This window comes from Haemaphysalis longicornis, unplaced genomic scaffold, assembly GCF_048455015.1.
Source record: "Haemaphysalis longicornis isolate Haplotype H1 unplaced genomic scaffold, Haemaphysalis longicornis Haplotype H1 scaffold_2, whole genome shotgun sequence".
Classification (NCBI taxonomy): domain Eukaryota; kingdom Metazoa; phylum Arthropoda; class Arachnida; order Ixodida; family Ixodidae; genus Haemaphysalis; species Haemaphysalis longicornis.
Window position 1 is genome coordinate 136,115,402 of NW_027526295.1, and position 23,243 is coordinate 136,138,644.

Below are 23,243 nucleotides of genomic sequence, written 5' to 3' on the forward strand. Positions count from 1 at the left end.
TCAGAAATTACGAAATCCTGATTGAAAGACTGCGTGACGTTGCTTTGGCAGTAGGTGGCATGAGTGACGCAGTGTCTAACCGAATTCATTGCAGTATCAACCTTGGGGGACGAAAATATCTCTCTTGGCAACGATAACGACAACGGAAGCGAGCCGACGACAAGAACCTGCATGCGCCTGCATCATGCCAACTCACCGCAAGATTGAGCTCCGCCTCATAGAGGCACTACGGTTTGCAACATTACTTCGCTGCGGGGATACAGCTGGAGCATCGCCGCTTCGTCTTTGTTATCGGTGGCAGGTGCGATGCAGTGCCTGACCGAATTCTTTGCACCGGGCACTCGTACCCTCTCCTTTTGCTTTCTTTTTTATGCCGCATTCTTTCCGGTCACCGACTGCCCTCTTGTGAAATTCTCGCCATGTCTTCTGAAACAAGCTGTAGGAAGTTCCAGAAAGCATTGTCGGATGATGGAAGGGTTCCAACGTTTTCAGGGTGTAACCATGGTTATCATTTTAATAACCACTGGGCTAGTGTTTCTCAGACGGCTTTGTACAGTGAAGGAGCTGAAAAGGGGCTGGCGCTGTTGTCTTTGCTTCTCAGAAGCGAGGGAGTCGAACGGGGGATGTTCGCTCCGGAGTTGTCAGTCGTTTTTAGAGTTGCTAAAGAAGGTGAAGCTGCTGTTTCCCTTAAAAGGATGCAGTTGTATCAGTTACTAGGAGGGTTTACGAGCTCTAGGGGTTGAAAGAGACTTTTGATGCCCTACAGAAGACGGGGGAAGCTGTGGAGGGCTCGGTATATCTCTTGTAAAAAACTATGACGAGGCCCTCACTTCTGCAGCTGCCGGCCAGGCCACAAAATTTCACGGGAGTTTAAACTACAAAATCTGGAGACCATGGTCTCACGGCAAGCAGAAAAGCTTCGCTTTCTTCATGCCAACTTAAATGACAACGAGCAATACAGCAGACTGCATTTTGGAGATTCAAGGTTTGCCCACGTGTCCAAGCGAGGTCCTCACTTTGGTCATATGTGAGTTGGTTGTTAAGCTGAGAATTGAGCACAAGGAAGTTGATGTCGAAACTATCCACGGGCTTCTGGAGAAGCACGACGTCATACCATTTGTTCTTGTTCGATTCGCCGAGTAAGCAATTAAGGGAAGACGGTTGTCTTGCCGCAAAATGCCCAGATGACTTGCCGAGCTTAAATGGACTCTATTAATTATTTTGAACGACCACTGGAGAAGCCGAAAGAAGAAGCTTTTTTCGGGAAACTCAACAAAGAGGAAATGTAAAAACTGCACGTCTGGAGGACGCATAAGAAAATATTCGCAAATAAACCGAAACCGCTTTTGTTCTTCTAATCTACAGTAGCCTCTATCTAGACCACCTTATTTAAATATGAATACCTCTATCTTCCTGTGCAGTAACTTTGAAGAGTTTCATAGTTGTTTACCTCAAAACAGCGAGCCCCCTTTGTACGTTTTGCATGTTCACTTTCGTAGGATCAGACAGCACTAAGAGGAATTTTCGGCTTCGGAATTTTCGGAAAATGCAGGTTGTGTCGTAGTAATAGAAATATACCCTCATACCTTCCTACAATCTTCAAAATAATTAACTATTTTTCATGCTGATTTGCACGCCCAGTCACAAGGAGTGGAGGGGTATTTGCTTGTGAAAGGCCAGGGGTCTCCGTGCAGCTTGCACTTAGTGCAGCAGAATGTGTTGCTTTGAAGATTGCTTCGGCCACGATTGACATTGCGTTTAAGCCGTGTAGATACCTCTGTTTTGGCAATGTTTTTTCGTGTGAACTTGAAAGCTTTATTTAAGCAGATTCTGTGAATACAATACTTTGTTTAGTCGGCGATTTCAGTCTTAACACCTAACCGTTGTCGAGGCCGACCATGTGTATCTTAATATTTCAGCAATACGGGCATTTAAACTATTGCACCTGCACACAAGGCAGGAGTACCTCGGTGACAAATTTGCAACGTCATGTCTTGACCGTTTGATCATTAGAGCACCCATATCTGACGTCACTGCCTCTGTTGTCAACCAAAAACTGGCCGACCATTATTTCTTTGGTTGTCATCTTTCTTTTCCGAAGTCGAATAGAACACACGTTATGGCGCAGCAGCTGGTTATTCTGACGTCGCGAACTTCGATAAATCCGTAGCTGAGTTTGATTGTGAAGACTTTTTAAATAGATTTTACTGAGATTTGGCAGAGATTTTGCAGATATTTTACAGAATGTTTAGCTTTCAAGACCTGTATAAATTTTTTACAAATATTTAAAGAGCCTAAACAAAACGCACAAAAACCTGCGCTAGTAAAGAAACGAATTATGAGCAGCCTTTGGACAACCAATAAAATTCTGCAACCTATAAAAGAAAGATACGCGCTTTGTGAGAGCTGTAAGCGCGATTATAATCTATAAGTCAGGATCTTGTATAGATCTATGCGAAATAAAGTAACAGTTTTGCAGAGGTCGGTGAAACTTTCGTAATATAGCAAATCATTGCACGAGAACCAATTCTGCCCCAGGAAAACTTGGACGACGATGAAACATTTACTGGGCCGGAACCCACAACTATCGACTGATGGAACTATTCGGAAACACTTCTTCGTTCTTGGTAACTCCTTGCATGACTATTTAACCACTTTTGGAAAGCTCGAAACCACTCCCACATTTCCCCCGCTGCAGACCTCTGTTCCTTAAATAGCAAAGTCTCTTCAGCATTATTGGCTCAATATACCTGTGCTGACTTCCATGACATCATATGTTGTTTAAAGGAGCCATGAAGACAAAATACAAGTTGGGTTTATTAGAAAGACTGCTTAGTCCCGATAACAATGATACCAATATCACCGCAATCTTCGAGCAAGTACCGGAGATATTAAAGAAAACGTGTGAAACAGTTGCGACCCCCTAGCCAATTTCCCGCAACTTTTCTATGACGTCACGGAATCTTGTTTGTGCGATTGGCGGCCGCCTAACTGACCTGTCGCGATGAGACATGACTGGACGTCTGTAATAGGGCCTCTAGTTCCGTTCGACCGCATCACTTGAATGCTAACGTGCAGTTAACGCACTGAAAATTATGTTTTATTGCTGGCCCGTATGACGTCATTCTTGCTCATAAAACGTCACTATGGCGCAAAATTTGAAAGTTTTTAAATACCTCTTGCTTTTTTTGTTAAAAAACATCTTTTGGGGCTGTAATGGAGCTGAGTGAGATACTGAATCCTAGTTCTTTCAGTTGCACGAAGTTGTATTTTCTCTTCATGGCTCCTTTAAGACATCAAAAAGCACCAGGGGTAGATGGTGTTTGCGTAACTGAACTTCAGGGAAACTTCAACATATCGTGCGAGGTGTTATTCTTTATGGTCAATTCTTTTATTAAGAATGGTTTGATCCCTGATGAGCTTAAGATCGTCCTGGTGAATCCACTCCATATAGGTGAAACTTGAGAACGATGGAGAATTACAGACGAATATCTATACTGCCTTCAATTAAGCGAATCAAAAAAAGCACCTTTTTCGTACAACGACCGCTTCTCTAGAAAATAATAACATTTTTTTCTGAATCCCGGTTTTGTTTAGGGCAGGGCGGAGTACTAAAACGCTTTTAGGAGTGTTCTGTTACATTGTTTATTCTGCCTTTGATAATAATTTGGTCTGGTGCTCTTTTTCTTGATGCCAGAAAAGCAGTCGACCTGAATTTTCATTCACTATTGGTTCAGAAACTTGAACCTTTAGGTTTCCAGGGCCCTCTTAAACGTTCACAAACTATTTGGCTGCAATGGTTAGAACGTGCCAGAAATCGCAGACGGTGATGAACCGGCTTTTTGCTTGTAGCATGGAACGTTTGGAGTCGTTGTGACTCTAGACGAAATCGTTAAAGTTTCCAAGGGAAAAAGCTAGTTCCTCACCGTCTGTGTGCTAGACTAAGCCGAAAAAAGGGGTACGCCAAGTATTGCGTTAGTCCAAGGTGTTGGGGAACGGTTTTGTCGTTTGATGACCATCTTTGCAATTTTTTTGAAGTGGTTGCGAAGAGTGTCCCAGCTTCGTTGGAAACTTTCAATACCCCAGAGGTGGTCTCAGCTCCTGTTAACACGTTGTAATCGTGCAACTGTGTCTGCAAACTGTGGCCACATAATGTGTGCGTGGTAGCCAATTGTTGCGTCAAGTTAAATGTTCTGCAAGCTGTACCAAAGGGCATGTGTTTCATTTGCCATTCTTTTACACTCCGTAGGGGTTCATTTTCAACAGAGGCTCTCTACCCAGAAGCTAGGAATGCGCCTCTGTGACATTTGTGAATGGTGAATTGCAAAAAAGCCTTTTGTATGCCTGCCACCAACACAATCCGGTGCCTGCGAACCTTGAGTAGCACCTAAGTGAAGTCTGCATTCCCACTGAGCCCACTGTAGAGGCTTTTGTTTATGGTAACGTGTACAGGACCCTGCGTCGATGTGTCAAACACAACGCGAGGCTTCGTTTTCTGCTCCCCCGTGATGACTGCGCGGTGAAGCATGTAATAAAGGGGCCGTTCAGTGTAGTCCATGGGCGCCCTTTCAGCCACGACACCGTTTGCGTATTTCGAGATCGCTGTGTGATACGCACTCAAGAGCACGGATTTCTTCTGTCAAACTCTTCCAAGTAGTTGAGTAAGATGTCATTCAGTGTTCGCTTGATTGTGGTGAAGATGGGCTTATGGTTTAAAGGGAACGGTACTTCTCACTGACCATCGACGTGCTTTAGGGAAGTGCTGAAATGAGTCAGTGCTTTTCGTCTTGATGTTGCTCGTACGCCTCTGAGCGAAAGCGCTAGTGTCCAGGTGCAAGAATGTTCTCGGATATTTTCGGCGGTATTCGCATAGGATTCCAGTTCGACGTCCAACGGGTGCTGTTTTAGTAGTATGTCGTGCTTAGTCCACCCGAAAATGGTCTTGACGTCTTTGAGGCCACTTCTGAATGTCTTTTTTCGGCCTGTGGCGGAGTCCCAATAATGCTCGGTGCTGACGAGGACATTCATGGCATCTTGAACTATATTACCGGTGTATATCTACTGTGGCTAGTGTCTAACTATGTTCGCGTAGCTCTTGCAAGGCAGTTTCGGTAGGCACAGGAATAGGCCGGTCTCTGATTCATAGCGTACCATGAGCGTCGATCTTAAAATTAGGACCTTCCTTATTCCACGTAGGGTGATCTCAACTGTACAGAACGTGTTTAGTTTGTCATGTCCGCCGGAGAAACCCACGAAAAACCTTTCACGGTCGACAATAAGGCCGGCTGGTTGAGTCGGGTTAAATCTGCTTAAATCTGGATATGTAAGTACTGGTTTCCCTTCGGTAATCTTTGATCGAGCCGTAATTATTATACTTAACTATGCATTCAACATTTTTGCGGTAAAGTTACAGCGAAAGCTAAAATGTAAACAACCACAGTCGCCGTAGCCCCAATTGGCGAAGCCGCTGGCATTTATAACAGAACATCAAATAATCCACCCGCTGGGGCCTTTAAACAATTCAAATAGGTCAAAACTACTTCCGCTGCGCCGGAGAGACACTCACAAACAAAGAAAGTCCGAATAAACACAGCGCTTATCAAAACGCGATATAAACAAACCGCCATAACTGCATGACGAACGGGACTAGCCGGTGGAGTTACATTTTGAATAAAAAAGGGAATTACTTCCTACATGGGGGTTAAACATAAGTTGGACAAGCTACAGATTATCTTCCGCCGCATACGGACACTAAGGTAGGAAGGTGAAATCTTTAAATACGTTCAGTGCTACGTAGCAACACCGGCTCCATACTTCGCTAAAAATGTAACGCTCTGGGCGATACAAGTACCATCGCTAATATTGACATTATTCTAGAAACCCTGGTTAACAAAAGATACAACCACTAAGCGTTCAAGGACCGCCTACCTAGATATGTAATTAGCTTTTACGAATAAGATACGTAAATAGCGTTTTTGCACACACGTCGGGGTTCTAATGTTTCAGCACTTTAGAGCACAGCGTTGCTAAGTTTTTGCAGCCCTCCCAAAAGGTCACCGTTGTTGGAAATGTGCGCGAATGACACTTTTTCGTCATAGAATAGTGTTAAAAAGGGCGAGGAAGGATACAAATGCCCCCTCAGCGGCCACTCTGCCCAGATCAGCTTCAAACTAGCCATTTTTTGTAGTTATACACTTCAGTACAGTAGTCTTACTTTTCAAACAGCCATATGTCAGTGACCTCTCATCAGTAAGGTGACCTCTCATCAGTGACCTCTCATACTTAGCATAGCAGCTTATTCTTTTAGAACCGCACGTACAAAAATCAATAGTGACAAACGCTGGCTCAGTCTCACTGCAGGGGCGCACGGAACCGTCATCCGCTGAAAACGTCTTTCCCGCGCTCTCTCTCTTTTCCGTCTGGCTCTCTGAGACCACCCATGGCATACAGGTATGAAATGCTGCCTAGTCCCGGAAGTAACCACCATCCCGGATATCTAATAGGCTACGTTGGGATGATTCAACCATGTTTGGAAGGCTCTTGAGGACACAACCGGCAATCCCTCACCACAGAAGGATATGCCCACCCTGGTATTACAAAGGAAATGAAGTTTTTGTGTATTGCCCGCCATCCAATTCCATAGGGGCAATTTCCCGTACAAGCGGAGTGAACTTCCCAAATGTTGTAGTCCCACACTAGGGCCGGCCACCTCGGTGGGTCGCTTGCACCTATCATACCGGTACGTGCTGAGCGCCACCAAGGCACAGGAATGCACGTGGTTACTTTCACAGCCAGGGTGGACGCTCAACTCGTAACCGCCTGTGGCAGTACATGCCGCCAGACTCTTTCAGACTCGGCAATGTGGCCCCTCCAGGTAACAAGGTTCAGCGGCACCTTGCAAAGGTAAATTCAGCTTTCCAGTCGCCAGTTACCCTTTTCAGGGTCCGCTATCAACCAGGGACGCCTGTACAATTAGCAAGCCTAAGCACTCTGGAATGACATATCAAAAAGCAGAAAGGGGAACCTCTAGGTAGTATGAGCAGTGGGCTAATGGATTTAGTCCTTTTCAAGCGTCGCAAAACTGAGGAATGAGAGCTTCCGGACACTCAGGTGTGCTCAATAGCAGCTGCGCCCGACTCATCGATTTATTCAGGTCTGAGATGGCTTCCTGCAAAAACAAAATTTAGGAAAAGCTGTGAAAGCACTGCAACAAATAACGTACTAACCGGGCTCGTTACAAAGTACGAAATGTGTGGGGACTATCCAAAGAGGTTCGTGAAGTGCCAAGCGAAACTTGCACACACCAAGAGCGCAGACCGAAAACGTGGCAGGCATGAGGCTGATACTTACGTTTGCCTTCGCCACCGTTATCGGGGTGGAAAAGCGTCCAGTTCCCTTCGAAACGCCACCAATAGATTATTGCTACGAACCGTTGAGTGAGTTTTGAATTTCCTTCTGCGTGGCAGCACAAAGATTACGTCGCATGTTTATTCTCTTCGCATATTTGCGCACAGCTCGAACCACAGAAGCTTGTCGCTATTTAATAGCAAATCGTCATAGAGGGAAAATTGTAGTTAGTCAGACAAAAGATATTGTATTAGGACGTGCTTGGATGTAAAAGTACAACAGCGCCTTCAAATTTAAGTAGGTATTTTAAATTGACCATATAAAAGAAGCACAAACGCCGTAACTGAAAGTGTGCTTTTTACGCAAAACCTTGCTTACAAATATTCCACTCTCTAATAACCAAACTTGCAACGTAGCTATATGTTTCACTACAAGTATAGAAAAAAGGCGACAGTTTTCTTCCGAGCTGCACGAAACACCTTCCTCTCTTGTCCCCAACACTCGTCACGCTCTTCCCGTTTTTTCTCTATCCTTCGAAGATGAATGTGAAGGAGGTTTTGTTGTATTCAATTTAATGTACCGGCATTCCAATGCTCATATGCCCTCTTTTGGGTCCTCTTGTTAATGTTGTGCGTGGAGCAAGGCACTCTGTCATACGTTTATTAGGCATCTCTCTCTATGTCGCTTCTCGTTTACTCCGTATTTCACGTGTATTTTATCGCTTGCTATTATAAAAACTAATTCAAGGAGTATCCCCGAGAAAAGAACGTTCTTGTAGTCATTCTTGTTCTGAAATATATACAGGGTTCCTTTTCGTCGAATAAAGCGAACATTTAGGGCTATGGCAGCAGTTTCAGTAGTGTAAACGGCCTTTCGTATGTATACCCAGAATGTAGGAACTCTTTCAAACGACATCCAAAGTCGGGACTATCATTGAATGTCGACGTTTGATGGTGATGGCGCTACGTAAACAGGGACTGCTTCGTGCGGGTTTACGTTTTGTGACAAGACAACCAAACCGCCCATTGGCTGAGACCTATGCCCCAGATCTGGAAGACCTCTTACCCCAACAATACCAGGCCTCATCTCTGCCTTCGTACCCGCTATGGTTGCTCCCACCCATACGTATTCCCACGATCATGCCAGGAATCAGGCGAAGAGCAGATTTTCCAGCTGCAGCTCTTACGTTTTTTACTCTGGAACTGATACAGAGCAAAGACGCCTGCCATACCCCATATATACTGATGGCTAAGTCACCGAAGGTTCCTCAACGATTGCTGTTTATATTCCGGCATCGCAAACCACGATCACCAAAAAACGTAGCCACAGGACATCATCTACCGCGACTGAGCTCACCGTGATGCGTGCGGCTCTTCAATACATCACCACCCAACAAGCCAGTCAATGGGCAAGTTTTACAGATTCCCGCGCGGCCCTTCAATACCTTCGGTTTTTTCCTAATCAACAGCTACACTTGGACATTCGGGTTTTACACTACCAAGCCGTCTGTGCTCACCACCTCGTTGAACTCCAGTGGATTACGGCTGACTGCGGTGTATCAGGCAATTCAACTGCAGACGCTACAGCGTCCATGGCTTACAATCGCGAGGTTCCTAGTGCGGCCAGGAAAGATGCGGCCGCAATGGCGTATTGTGTTGCCAGGCAGCTACAGCTTTCCATATGGGCAACTCCATTACGCCTCTATGCACCGCTCTACTCCCTTGACCCAGAATGTACTTTCAAGTTGCCGCCTGGTGTCAACAAGCACGACACAGCTGTAGTTCACCGCATACATCTGAACGTCGCCTACACACACCTTTTCCGTGTTAAGCTTCAGCAGACCAGCTCACCCTTGTGCGAACACTGCCACTGGCCAGAAGATGTCCACCATGTCATATGTGTGTGAAGAGGATACGATACACCCTGAGTCTCCTTCACAGTGACTTTCGGCAAACTACCCACATCACGTCTTACTTTGCATGATGTGCTTGGCCCCTGGTCATGTGCTAAACTTGCCTCACGTGTGATGAAAGCCTTTCTCAGCTTCCTCCGTAGTTCAGGTCTAGGCAACACTTTTTAACAGTGGTGAACAGCTGTCATGCGTGTGGTATAGAACCAACCGCGTTACTGTTCTTTAAACTCAACCTCTGTGGAATGTCGAAGTGAACGAGTGAACACATTTATTAATTATTCAATGCGCACCGGTATATTACCGTAGACATAAACATCTCACCTCATGGTTAAAATTCTTTTTCCAGGTTTTAGTTTTGTAACCTTCAAGTTGGGCTTAACAACATGCCAAGTGCAGTCATATTTTTAATACATCGAACTACAGCCACCACGTGGATTTAGAACTGAAATTGTGATGGTAGGATTGTTATCGAGTTGCGCATGCCGGTGAAGCGTCTCACGTTCCGCATGTACCTTGGCACAAGCGTATTATATCCTAAAAACCACAGATATTCCCAAATTGCACGTCAAAAATTTGCCAAAAAAGCGGCGCAGCTAGGGCAGTTCTTTTCCATCACAGATTAACCGGCTCGCCAGCGCAACAGAATTCAGCGAACTTTAAATTTATTTTATCTAGCACTCGATGATTCTAGGCAGCCTAGGTAATTTGCAACAAAAATTGTATAGACGTTGATATAATGCCATCCGATTCCCCAAATTCTCCATTCGTTCACTCCGGTAGTCATTCAGTTTTAACGTGTACATTTGTTTACCGTGAGTTTTGCTCGGCTCTTAATTCGCGTGACGATTGCCGGACGCGAAGGAATATGTAAACTCAGCTTTTTAAAGCTCTTAATAGTGATGATCTACAATGTCGGCCAACTGTGCTGAACAAATAATGGCAGACTTCCTGGAGGATGTTACAGAGTGCGGGAGAACATGCTATATGCAAACACAATCTCGGCCTGTTCATGGAGTCCTCAATCCTGGTTTAGTAGTCCGCTGTACGGCGTTTCTCGCACTTCCTTCGCAGTCGGAGGCTACCCAGATTCGCGCTCCAACCATATAATAGCCAATATTTCCCCGTTTTAGCCACTACATTGGCTGCGTGCATATGCTTTCGCTATCTACCACCCTCCTCACTCCGTCGCAGGCATTGCAATTCAGTTTTATTTCGCTTTCCTGCATCGGCTTCACACTGCATCCTAAAAAGCGTTCAAGGGGTCGCGGGAGTCACGGGAGGGGTGAAGGTGGCGTGCGACATGCACGTTTGCAGGCGTAGCCGGCGGAGGCTGCTCTTGGGTTGGACGTTTACCTAAGAATGTCGGCAGTGCCGCAAAAGGCCGCGGTACAGTTTCCACGCACCCTCTCGTTTTTTGTTTCTCCGCTGAGGAATCTTTCCGCAGTTGAAAGGCGAAACGTTTTCCCAATATTTCCCATCTTTTTCTCATGGTAAAATGGCGTTACACATCAGGCTCCAACTTTTTCTGGAGCTGAACACGTGTTATATCTACGCAAACGTAACGAAAGAGGCAGAGCCTTTCCTGTATATACATGCCCAGTTTATTAGCTATCAGTGCTAAAACAGGGAAAACACCCGTGTTTTTATGACACCTGATATTGTCAGCTTTTAAAACTCCAGGTTTAATTGTGGCTTTCCATGGCAGAGGTTTTATGTTTCATTGTTCCTGGGCACTTCGCTGAGCAAGAAGTTTAGCCGGAACAAAGTTTAGACGATGCGCGCCTTTTTACACTCACGAGGAATTTTGTGGTCTGCTCTTGTGCTTTCATCATGGTGAAGTTCTGCACACATTTTTCTTGCCATGTACCACCTGCCCCCCATGCAAGGAAGGAAGAGGAGGGCACGGATGGTTACATATTTCGATCAATACCAGGGTCCTTGTTAAAACGGTGAAATTTGTATGCGGAAGACCAGTTTGGTTGGAGTTTTTTCTTAAAATACAGTACCTTTTAATCTTTTTGCTTTTCCAACATAATATTTTTGTCATTCATTCACTCGAACCTATTTTACTAGCCCGATGAGTACCTATTCGAAATTCAGACCATCCCCAGCACGTTCTCGTCCACTGCCATGCCCACGCAGTTATCTATATTCACAGAAAATTGCACAAAAATGTTTTCACAGAAACGCGATGTCCATGCAATACGAACCCGATTAAACTCAGCGAGAAAAATGGTTTTAAGAAACAGTGATGCTCATACAGTGCTATCCAAAGCAGAGCCTGATGTCCCGTTCTTTGGTTACTTTTCAGACCCCGTGGAAAAGGCAAAAGCTGGGAAAATGGCAGTAGACACGTTCTTCGCTTGCAAATCGGAGCTGGTTAACCTGAACGTGAAACCAGGAATTATATTGGTAAGGCACCGAATGTGTGACATGGTTACCAAAGCACACGCTTCCGAATAAACAATTTACTACTGTGAAAATACGCACCGTTCGCGAGTGTGACATAAGTAACGGGGAGTTGTCACCAGTGCAGTATCGTATCGGAAAGTTGTTCAACACTCCAGAATGCGCACCCCTAATGTACGCAACAACAAAGGAAGGCTTTGGCAGTGCTGACGGCGATAGTTGAAGATCGAAAAGCAGAAAAGGCGTCAAAACGGCCGACATCAGTTGACGGCTTGTTTTTGTTTTTTGGACATACGTTTTTCCTTTAAAATTACGTGTTCTATGTGTTGGAGATTTTCTCGGGCGAGCAGCCCAACACATCAGCACTTGAAGTTTGTGTACATGCTAAAAGCTTTCTAGCGAGCTGATTCCAGCTTTGTGATATTTCACCGCTCGATAAAGCTCCCGTCAAGGCTTTTGTTTGCAATTGCGAGCGGCGTGGTTGCGGTTTTGGTAGTGTTATCGCAGTCGCTTGCCACTGGAGCCACCGGTGTACTTTGGAAAAACAATATTGCCGTACTTTTGGCTCGAATTGTTTCACAAAATGTCGGAACTCCAGTTCCCATGAATCTATCAAGTTTGTTAGTGTGCGAATTTGTTTACATTTATAGAGCTGCGGTACTTATGTGGTCAAAGAGACGTCAACCTACAACTTTTTTTGCAGCTGAAGACTGTATTACATACCCACGTGTTTCTTTTCGTAAGGTACTCGCACCTCTGAGTTACGCGACGCGGCTTGTCAGCACTAGTAAAAACAATAAAAATTACATCGAAAAACAGCTTCCCCGTCGCACTTTCGCTTGGCTGCAGTATTTAAATTCCTAACTTGCAGCGTAGAGTCCTTTATTTTTGCGAGGAAGAACGCATTATTTCTGCCGACGACCATACCTTCATCGAGGTCAAATATCGTATCGATGAAAACGCCGAGATCGTCGCTATGTTCGTGGTAACGTCGGGGATGACCGAGGAACCGTGTCGCATTTCGCTCATAAAGAGCTGCCTCTCTGGGGGGCCAAAAATCTTAGCAGGGCAGTGCTCGTACCTGCCATGGTTCTCAGAGAAGTGCAAGATCCTTGCAATGGCTGTTATTCACTGATGAAGGTAAGTCGTAAAATTTTTACTACTACGCCTCGGGCTGTGATAGAGCTTTGACGTAGCCTCATAAGTAATAACCTAGTAACAGCGCAAACAGAAAAATATATATCGGAAGGGACAAGGCAACAAGAACACTTTCGGTTTATTCTTGGTTGCCTTTCCGCTTGCATTCACGGCGCTTGGCGCGCTTAGATGCGGAGCACCTGCCTGTGGCTATAAGCGCTACGCCTGCTTTCTTAATCTGGGCAGATATTTAGATTGTGCGCATTATTTCATGCTGTCGGAGTGAATCAGTTATGTTGTGGATCGGTCGCTCTTGCACAGGCTGAATTTCGGATGAAAGCGCAAAACGAAAACGCCGTATTTTCCAGCTATATGCGTTCAGCTCTCCAATTTTCATAGTATCTGCAGGAAGGATTGCCGGTCGCATATCACTAACGGCAATATAGACGACAATCGGCCAGAATTTGAACAGCCTTTCATGTCACATTGCATTAGTAACGACTTGAGTAAGTTTCGTACACCGTGTGCCACTGTGTGAGTTAGTTTTACAATGCTGCTCCAATATTTTTTTACTCACCGTTGTGATACCGGCCTTCCGTTTCTCTGATATCACCATTGTAATTTTGATGCCTTCTGGTCACTTTGAATGATTTTAAATGAATATGTCGTTATTGCGTAGTTGTGTTGCCCTATTATGTAAAAGAATGAGTCAGTTTCATTTATGTGTTTCGTCTAAGTATAGTAAACTTTCAGTATTTCTACGTGCTGCATAAATGAGCCAGACATAAGAATCACCGCACGCATTCCCACATTGCTATAGCAAAAAAAACAGTTTGTATGCCTAGCCCTACCTTATCAGGTAATCTTACCACTACCCGACAGGTAAGGCAAGCCCTGACCTATGCACGTTGCGCACCAGTGCAAAGCTTAAACACCCTGGGAGAATTGACTGAGCAAGAAACAGCTTTGCTTGGGGCGTTTGCCAGTGACCTGTTACATTGACCACTTCTTCCTAGAGTTTAGTTGTAGTCTGATGCGGTAGCAGCGATTAAACATTGGTGCCGACATGCTCCTCGAAACAACTTTTAGATGCGGAGCATCTTATAGTCTGACCATATCCCGCTTCGGAGTCCGCACTCACACTGCGCATGCTCAACTCTCCTCCTTCCCTCTCTCCTACAGCTGCGCCATACTCCCGCCACTTCTTCTCTCGTACCAGCTGCGTGCACCTCGCTTTCGCTTCTCCGGCGTTCTCGCTTCTGCTTTTGCGGCGCATGCTCGGTGGTTGCGCATCTCTCCTCCTCTCGTCTGATCTCCTTCAACCTTGAATGTAAATCGGGTAGCGCGCTGCGCGCGTTCAGTTCAGCGCTTGCTGCGGTTGACTTCACTCCGTTCTTCCGATGAAGTGTGATGGAAGCAACAGTCCCGTCAGTTAGTGGTTTGGCGCAAGCAAGCGTCAGCACCACCCCACAAACTAACAGCAACGCTACGTCCGCTTAAGACAAAGCTGCGCAGTGAACGGCACGCGACGCTGAGCGCAAACGCTTGAAGCGAGCGGCAGACCCTGAGCTTCGTCGGCGCGAATGCTCGGGCGCTAGCCGATTTACTTTCAAGGTTTCAAGGCCGATTTCAAGGCCGATTACTTTCAAGGCCGATTTACTTTCAAGCGCGCTAGCGCGCAGCTGCGGTTGACTCCACTTCACTCCGTTCTTCCGATGAAGCTCTACCAACACAACGGAAACACAACGGAACCCCGAGATGCTCCGCATCTACTCAGCGTTCCCTTCGGGAAGATGGGGCTCATTTTTTAGATCCGACGCTGAGAGCATCTCTTGTCGGCGGCCCTGTCCTTCCTGCGTGCATCCGTCGTCGTCGTCGGCGTCCGCACTCTCCTCCGCTCACCCCCTTTCTTCTCCGATAGCGAACACTCTCTCGCGAGGGGCATTGGATTGTATTCGATTGGATTTGCTTGGCTTAGCTTGGCTTGGATTGGATTGAATCAGATTGCATTGGATTGGATTGTATTTGGATTGGATTGGATTAAAGTGGATTGTGTTGGATTGTGTTGCGTCATAGCCGCGGCAGATGCACTGGCGCCGGCGCGTGCCCAGGTGAGAGCGAACACTCTGTCTCAACATCTGCGGGTGTGCGGCCCAGCGCGCTCTCACTCCGCCAGTGGCCGGCGCTGCGCGCGTTGCTGCGCATGTGCAGTACCCTCTCTCTCCGCGGTCTTCTCTCTTTCGGGCGCGCTGTGCATATAACCGGTGTGCCGCTCTCCGGCGGCCTTTCGGTAGACGGTTGCTGTCCGCGTGCGCTTGAACCTCCCTCAGCGTCGCATCACACCAGGGTTCCCGCGAGGGGAGGTGCGCGTAATATTTTTTAATAATGAAGTTAGCAGGCTGACATTTTCACAGCTTGTAAAGATTGAGCTCCTGTGGTCATATGTGCAATAAGAGTTGGAATAGCTGCTCCGGATAAAAGGTTCCGCAGCATGATTTGCAGAAAAGGGGCTTTTTTGTGCACACATTTTTTATAGTAAAACTCTTTTCTGAAACAGTTCAAATAGCCTAGGTGGTTCCTTATGAACTGCAGAGTGCACAAATCTACGTGAAAAAGCCTCATAATAATTTTCCTCACCACGAAAAAAAAGACTGGTAGTGTTTATTTTCTGTGTATTTTTGTTTTATGACCGTAAGAAATATCTAAGGACACAAATTGCTTAGTGAACACAATTTCTGCAATCTACGTGTTATAATGAACATCTGTGCGAAATTTCATTGTGATACAACAACTTTAAGTGGGAAAATAAGTGTGCACAATCTTAAAAAACGGACGAAAACAACAAACTTAAAAAAAACAATTGAAAGTGTATTTTTTTGGCAGATTCACAAATTCTTGCTCAAACAATATGAAACTTGGTGGGGACATAGTCTGACATCTTCGCACTGAGGTATTAAAACTAGACCGCTCCTCCTCCATACGTTTCACCCTCACGGTTCTTGCGGGTGGAGTCCTCGGTACAGGCCCGCTTCACCAGGCTGTAGCGATGAGACCTAGCCTCAGCAGTCAGCCTGGCAGACATCGGCCTGATCCTCCGCTGGTCACTTGCACTGCTTAGTCTAACCAGTTCTTCTGGAGGGAAGATTTACAGTACTTGGAGAACTTGCTCAAAGCTAGTGTAGCCCCTGTAGAACCACAACACCGTGAGAGCAGTGGCCGTCTCCACTACAGTGAACTGCAGGTTGTACGATACCGTCTTGTGCCAGATGCGCAGTGCTGCTTCTGTCTCCATGGATGAGTATTCGACATTTTTTTTCACACACAGGGGCATGAGAGGCTTGCCACACTTCCTCCTCTTGCTAATCAAGCTTTTGGGGGTCGCTACAATCTTGACAGTAGTTTGACAGCACCTCAAAATCCAGGCAGAGACCAGTGTCGAGAGAAATGGCAGTGCTAACACAGTTGTGGCTTTCGTGTCCTCGTTTCTGCCAAGTAGCATCAACCACCGCACTGACGGCAGTGTGACCAGTTTGCAACGCACTTATACCCCTGTCACACGGCAGATCTGATGACATTTACAGCAAATGTCATTCGCTCTAAATGTCATTAGTTCAGTGCTACACGAGAATACCGAATGACATTTGAGGCGAATGACATTTAGCGGCTAACTGAGGTCCCGGACCTCAGTTAGTGGCCAAATGAGTAGCCTCGACAGCAGTAGCGCATCTTAGAGAGAAAAATTCAGTAACAAATCAAAGAATACTGTTTCTAAAAACTGTCAGTAAACTTATATTTTCTTCTTTGTATTGTTGTTCAAATAAAGAAATACAAACAAGTACTAACAAAAAAGAAAATCTCGTCCCCAATGAGCGCGCTACCCTAATCCGGATTTTTTGCAGACTTGTCTCAGCTTGTGATGTCTACGGATGTCACCTAAATCGGTGGTTTTTTGTTTTTATTTAAAAAAATATATTTCTTTGTTACGTTTTTTAAAAAAACAGTACGCGTGAAAATATTCTAGATGCACTTGAAATATTATTTTGTGGTTTTGCGAGCTCGCTAATCGTCACCGTTATCACAATCAAATGACATTTGTTCTGCCGTGTAGACCCGCATGGCCGAGCCGAATGTCATTTACAGCTAATGTCATTCATTCAGTTTGAATGACATTAGGTTTCCCGTGTGACAGGGGTATTACTTTCCTTGCTTCAGCATGGTTCTCAGAGACGTTTTTGTGGCCGCGGCATCTTTCTTGGCGATGTTGTGGAACGTCTATTGGTGCAGTGGTTTTGGTAGACCAAGAATTGCACAAAATCTGCACAGTTGATCGTGTCCGATGCCAACCGCGCGTGCAGCGAGTACCGCTTTCACATTGATGGCAAAACAATCACGGGGACTTCCCCTGCAGAGTTCCGGGTTGCGGAATCCGCGGCCGATGGCGGCAGCGCGCTGCGACGAGTAGACAGAAGAAACCACTCCTGCACGGCACTCCACGTTTTTGCAATTGTGTTCCAGTACTGATGCGAGGCCCTTTTGCTTCTTTGTGACCTCAACTGCGATGAGTTCGTACTTCCCGCACATCGCGCACACGGCACCGCTAACAAGGTCACTCAGACAGTCGACTTCGGACATAGCTGCGCTTGCACCACTTTCGTTGCCGACGGTCTCTTCGTCTTGGAAAGCTGAAACTTCTCCCATGCGCTTACAAAGCTGATAGCGTCACTGATAGAACCAGCCTCGCCTGATTGAGCCGCGCTCGCAACGCTTGAACGCGCGTCGCCGTTTGGCCTCGCCGTGCCGGTCGTGCCGGCGTTGGCCGTAATCTTCGCAATGCCACGCCGCTCTGCTTTCCCTTGTAGGTGCGTGAAGTCCGGGACTTCCGGCGATGAAAGTCATGCTTCTCACCGTTCATGATGAACAACACACGATAAGGAAACAGAAAAAATAGCGTGAAGTAGCGAACGGGACGACGGAGGCGATGGGGGCTCACAAGCGGAGAGAGCCAATGGCGGTCCCGATTTCGCGTCACGTGATTTAAATACCCAGTGGGAGCTCTCAAAAAAAGCGGGAAGAAATATTTGTTTATTTTTTACACGGAGATACCAAGCTGGCAAGCGGTTTGATTGAGAGAAAAGGGCTTTGTCTACCTCTCTCAAGTGCCTGAAATGGTGGCCAACTAGGCTGCCGTGCAGCGAAAACTCTCAAAGATGGCCGAACTACGGCTTAATTGCGTGATTTCTAGGCTCACAGCGAGTCATTCAGACACGATTTTCTGTAAGTTCTCCTTCGTATTTTGTTTTCATTTTTTTCTCCATGAAAGCGTGATAGCCAAAGATGGTAATGCAAGTGAACACAAAAAAAACGCCATATTTCCAAAACATGGTAATTTTTCCACTCGCGTGTCCCCTTCAGATGAGACGTAATGCTTGCTTCAATGCCGAAAAGAAAACGGGCTACTTTATGGAAATAATAAAAAATTGAGTTAACTTGGTTCATTCAAATAGTGCTGGCAGTCCTCCAAGTGTGCAAGGGTTGAGTTAGCACGAGTGGAGAGGAGCTATTCAAGAATATTTATTTTCCTCGGAAGTAACGCACACTTAAATGCAACGTGGTATGTAATAATTTTTATTTCTGAGGTTTTTTAGGGGTGGACTGCGCCGCCGCAGACTGCTCATGGTCAAATGCCTGTATTCTTTATTTGGCTTTACCCACACACTGTAGCAACTACAGTGAGGGTAATCCGGTAAAGGAATTAACTCAGTGACCATATAGGGTGTAAACAAGCTACTTGGCAGGTGCCCCTCATTTAGCTTCCAGAGCTTTATCAATTTTCACACGATCTTGAGACGCCAGTTCTGCGAGGGCAGTAGCAGTGCCTTGACCTTCAAGAGTGAAAGGGAAAAAATGAAAAAAAAGAACACAAAAAGAAGGAATCTGCTGTCCCAGCTAACGAATAATGCGTTAACTTCAAGTAACTAGCACGAAGAAATTTTTTACCTGACTGCAACCATGAAGATGACACACAGCTTTGTTTATTCCAAACCTTTGGAAGTCCACATCTTGTATCAATTTTTGTCGATGGTGATATTGCGGCCAACCCGAAGGAGTAATTGCTTCGCGGAGTGGATTTCAAATGAGCTACGTACTGCACCATAATATTATATATCAAGGGGTATGTGGCATATCTGAGGAAACAAACGAATATTAGCAAAGAGATAAGTGACCCCACACACCGTAAAGAGAAAACTGGATGATTGGAACTACTGATGAGGCTTAAGAAATACCGCAGGGCCTTTCATGTGTAGCTGGGCAATGGTGCATCGGTGAGATTTGTTGGATGGATGAAGAAGTTGGAATACTCTATCGCGTCTAAAGCTTATTCTTGTTTTCGAAAACAGCACGTGCGATTTGCCAATTTTTTTATTTCAAAAGCGTTTGTGGTGCAATGGGATAGACATTAAGAAACCCATGTTTGATCCCGACCAGGTGAGGCGGTTAAAAGCCGGGCCCCTATTGTGCTCTGGACGCAAAACTACAGGACACGAGGGAGCTCACTGGCAGTCTATTTTGTGCAAAGAATAACATAATTACACATACAAATCATAATGATCAAACTACTGGTATAGCAAAACTGTGCATTTGTGCCTGTCTGGTCAATTTGGTGACAACTGTCGGTAGCTTATCACGAAAGTGGCTTTCGTTCTAGGCTTGTTTGCGCGCATCACGATATGAGTGTTGCCAGTATTATATTGAGGGCATAGGTCGGCAGGCTCACTCACGACTGCACTCACCCCCCTTCCCCCCTCACCACTCATGAGTGAGTGGCGAGTGAGCCTCGCCATCGTTTTGGACAGGCGAGTGTGAGTGCGAGTGAGTTTCAGTCGCATGTGCAGTGAGACCCGCTCACCACTCGTGAGTGCGAGCGCCACTCACGGCGAGCCCCACTCACCACTCGCCAGTGAGAGAGCAACTCGCGGGGAGCCCAGCTCAGCACTCGCGACTGCGAGTGCCAAGTGCCGTGTGCCACACTGACCAATCGCTCGTGCACTCACACTATTCGAGCCATTTACGGGGCCTGCCGCGGTCAGCGCAACTATTGCGCTTGTACTCGCTGTTGGCTATTCGTCACAGGAGCCGCTCGCTGTGATGGTTGTTAATGGCGGGGTGGCTTTTAGCTTCGGAAATATGTCGTCCCCGAGCTCCTGCTATGGCGCACCCTAGAATTAGTTCTCAGGAGGCGTGTTAATTTAGGAATATGATTTGGATGGCCTTCTGACGCCGTAACGCGCTAATACTGTTCGGTTTCATCTCCCATGGATGGAATGCTGCGCTCACTCACGTGTGAGGGGTGACATCGATTAGTGAGAACGAGCGCAAGTGAATAAGTGGTGACGGTGAATGGTGAGCGTGAGTGCAGACGGCCAGCGGTGAGAGTGAGCGCAAGTGAGTGCGAGTGGTCATGGCGAGTGGTGAGCGTGAGTACGAGTGGGTGCGAGTGGTCGATTGCACGTAATGAGCGTGACGGCGAGCTGTGAGGGCGACTGGTGAGCGTGAGTGTGAGTAAATGCGTAAGGAAAAATATATTTTTCTGTGTGAGTGTGAGTGAGTGGCACCGTGTTTTGCCGAGGTATGATTGTGGGTCACACTTTCCCGATAACATTAAAAAAAGTGCTCTTTGAAGTTCAAAAATTTTGAGTTTCGAATCTTGGGCCCTCTGCTTCTCAGCAGGAAAAGTGACTTTACGCCCACAAGCTTTTCATAATTACATTTCAAAGCAGCGCATGTTTTTGTGTATGCTTGGTCCGTTTTAAGGGAAAGGCGGCTGAATAAAAATTCATTGTGTCGGTACATTTCACTGTAAATTGAAACAGCAATGCAAAATACGCACTATTGCTGCTTCAAACTCATGCTGACACACACGTGACATCTACACGCAAACTACAAAAGAATGGTAATGTCTTACTATGACGTCTGAACGTTCATGGGCCCATTATAATACCCACATATTTCGATATGGCAGATTGTGGTGTTCGGGATTTTTTCACATTTTAAAGCAGCAACGTTAGGGTTTGCTGAATAAGATTTTGTCTCCGGGGAAACATAATCCTGCAACAGTATGTCAACGGATGTAATTGTTGGTGATATAACCATGGTGTTATTGCCTAAATTTATTTACCTTCTTGGCTCTGCACTCTGAATTATTCCAGCCTTAACAAAAAGTATGCTCGAAGTTATCGAAGAGTTAGTCGCAGGAAAGGTACTCCCTCATTTGGTGCCTTATAGCAATGCTTCGCAATGGGTGTGGTGATTGACTTGTGACACAAGCTGGACGAAAATTGCTCCAACTCTCCTTCCTCCTAGAAAATGGTAATATCCTTAATTGGCATCAATTATGATGTTGGTTAGAATGGCACAGAAAATAACCAGTGTTGTGTCACGTGAACAGCACTACTGCCAGCACTGGGGATCATTGGCGTGTCAAGAATCTCTGAGATGCACGAAGCGGCCATAGACGTCTAGCTGCCCTGATTTCAAGAAAGGTAAAAGAGAGTGGGCACTATGTACACTTTTAGAGGTCGGTTACAGCTGCCCAAAGCTTTATAAACATTTCCAACTTCTGCGTACTGTGGTGGATCGTAGACCGCTGCATCCTCAGCTGCCTTTTGTGCCCAGCTGTTCATGACGGGCAGCTTTAATTGCATCGTGGGTTGATTTTTCAGGTTCTGACTTGGAACCCCTTTTTTCTTTGGTACCTTCCTCTTTGAATCGTAGCCTGAAAACACAGTTCAGAATATCATTACAGATTAGTATTTACACATGGCACTTCAACAGGCAAACCATTGCCCATATCAGCTCAGTATTGGAAAAGGTACTGTTTTCCAAAACCTGATTTATATTAAATTTCTCTAAACAGTTTGCAGAAAAAATTATCTTGTCATGCCAACGACAGCATTCAGCATACAGGTGCTAGGTAAACTTTTAAAGCGAACATCTTACGCCACGGCCTAATGCCTAGGCCGTTGGCCAGCTGTTGGCGACGTCCGGTTCTATGCAGCTGGGCTGTGGTTTAAGTTGCTCAATATTAGCGGGGGCACGTTATATTGCCGGCACATTTTTTCTCCAAAATTCGTAATTTTCTGCTTTGACCATTCAGTGTGACTATTTTTATTTGCACGCGCCAGCGACGTTCGCTAATTAATACAAAGTACAACGTCGCCCTATTGAGTTAACTGCGAGCGTTTTCAACATCAAAAACCAACTTCTGGGAAACGACTGAACTAGAAGCGCACGTGCGATAAAAGTAAACAGAAAGGTGACACAGCGTGTGCTGATAAGATAACGTCGTGCGCTCGCTGCTTGGAGCAGTGAAAGGTGCGGGAGTTCTGCCATTCACGGATTTGAGCGTCAAGTACATCCTGCGGGGCAAAGGTTGACCGCGCAGATGTGCATTTGCGGCGTGCTTCAGGCACGGGGTCAAAAACGATGCTCCAAGCTAATTTAAATCAAAACTTCAATTCAAACTTATATCTTGACATAATGAGAACTTAACAGATATATTTAGCCCCTAACAGGTATCCGAAAAGGGCACATACATTTTCGAGCAGAGCGCAAGGGGGAAGCGTGCCGACAGAAAGTATGCCCGACGCATTCACTCCCGCGTTATTATGCTGACAAAGCAAGTGGCTACTGACCTAAAAGGTAGCAGTTGTCTTTAGAGAAGTCTCTGAGCAGACTTGAATGGTGGGGATCACTTCTTTCCAATCTGCAGGTTCGTGCCCACAACGGCTTGCGAGCCGCGTCGTCTGCTTCTCGTGGGAAGCGGTAAAAGGGTCGACTGCTGTGCTTCCTTCGTACCGAAACACAGAATGGGCGTAACAAAACTTTTTATAACACCGCTTTTTTGTCTTTGGGTCTTATTTCAACGATGTTACGGCAACTACGGAGTTACAACGGTAAACAAGCCAGCTGAGCAAGGGAGAAGTCTGCAACCTGAGCTGATAGGCGCGATTATCACGACGGCCGTCAGGGGGCGAGCACAAACACAGGGTCGCCAATAGAAGGATGCTAGGAGGCGAGTATTTCTCCTGAACAATGAGCATGAGAGTTGTGAACATAGCTAATGAAAAATCTAAATTCTCAGTGAAATACAGGGGTGAGGACCACCCATTGTAACTTCGCGAAATGATTTGCGAGCATAAGGACTATTGTTATATTTATGTTTAAAATACAGGTTCTAAAGCAACGTCTTCTGCATAACCTTTCCAAAATAGCATTATGGTTGCAATAATGGCTTCAATTCTACATTTTCTCTTATATTTGCAGGAGTCCAATCGCTTTTGTGTTGGTTGTAGAATTTGCTATATCCTTGCCGAGGAAAGAACTACGGTGAGTGGATGATAAGTCTTTCCCAGGGCACTCCTGCATGGGCTTAATGTAG

At 45.9% G+C, this 23,243-nt stretch overlaps 1 protein-coding gene across 1 annotated transcript in view; it reads left to right on the forward strand.

Annotated features, from left to right (window-relative positions):
* Positions 1 to 7,271: 7,271 nt before the first annotated feature.
* LOC144167413 (uncharacterized) overlaps positions 7,272 to 23,243 on the forward strand; it is a 34,378-nt gene continuing 18,406 nt past the window's right edge. The window contains exons 1-3 of the mRNA XM_077696683.1: positions 7,272 to 7,436; positions 11,571 to 11,671; positions 23,129 to 23,191. Coding sequence (XP_077552809.1) covers positions 7,334 to 7,436; positions 11,571 to 11,671; positions 23,129 to 23,191 — 267 coding nt within the window. The 5' untranslated portion in view covers positions 7,272 to 7,333. The remainder of the gene's footprint in view (positions 7,437 to 11,570; positions 11,672 to 23,128; positions 23,192 to 23,243) is intronic.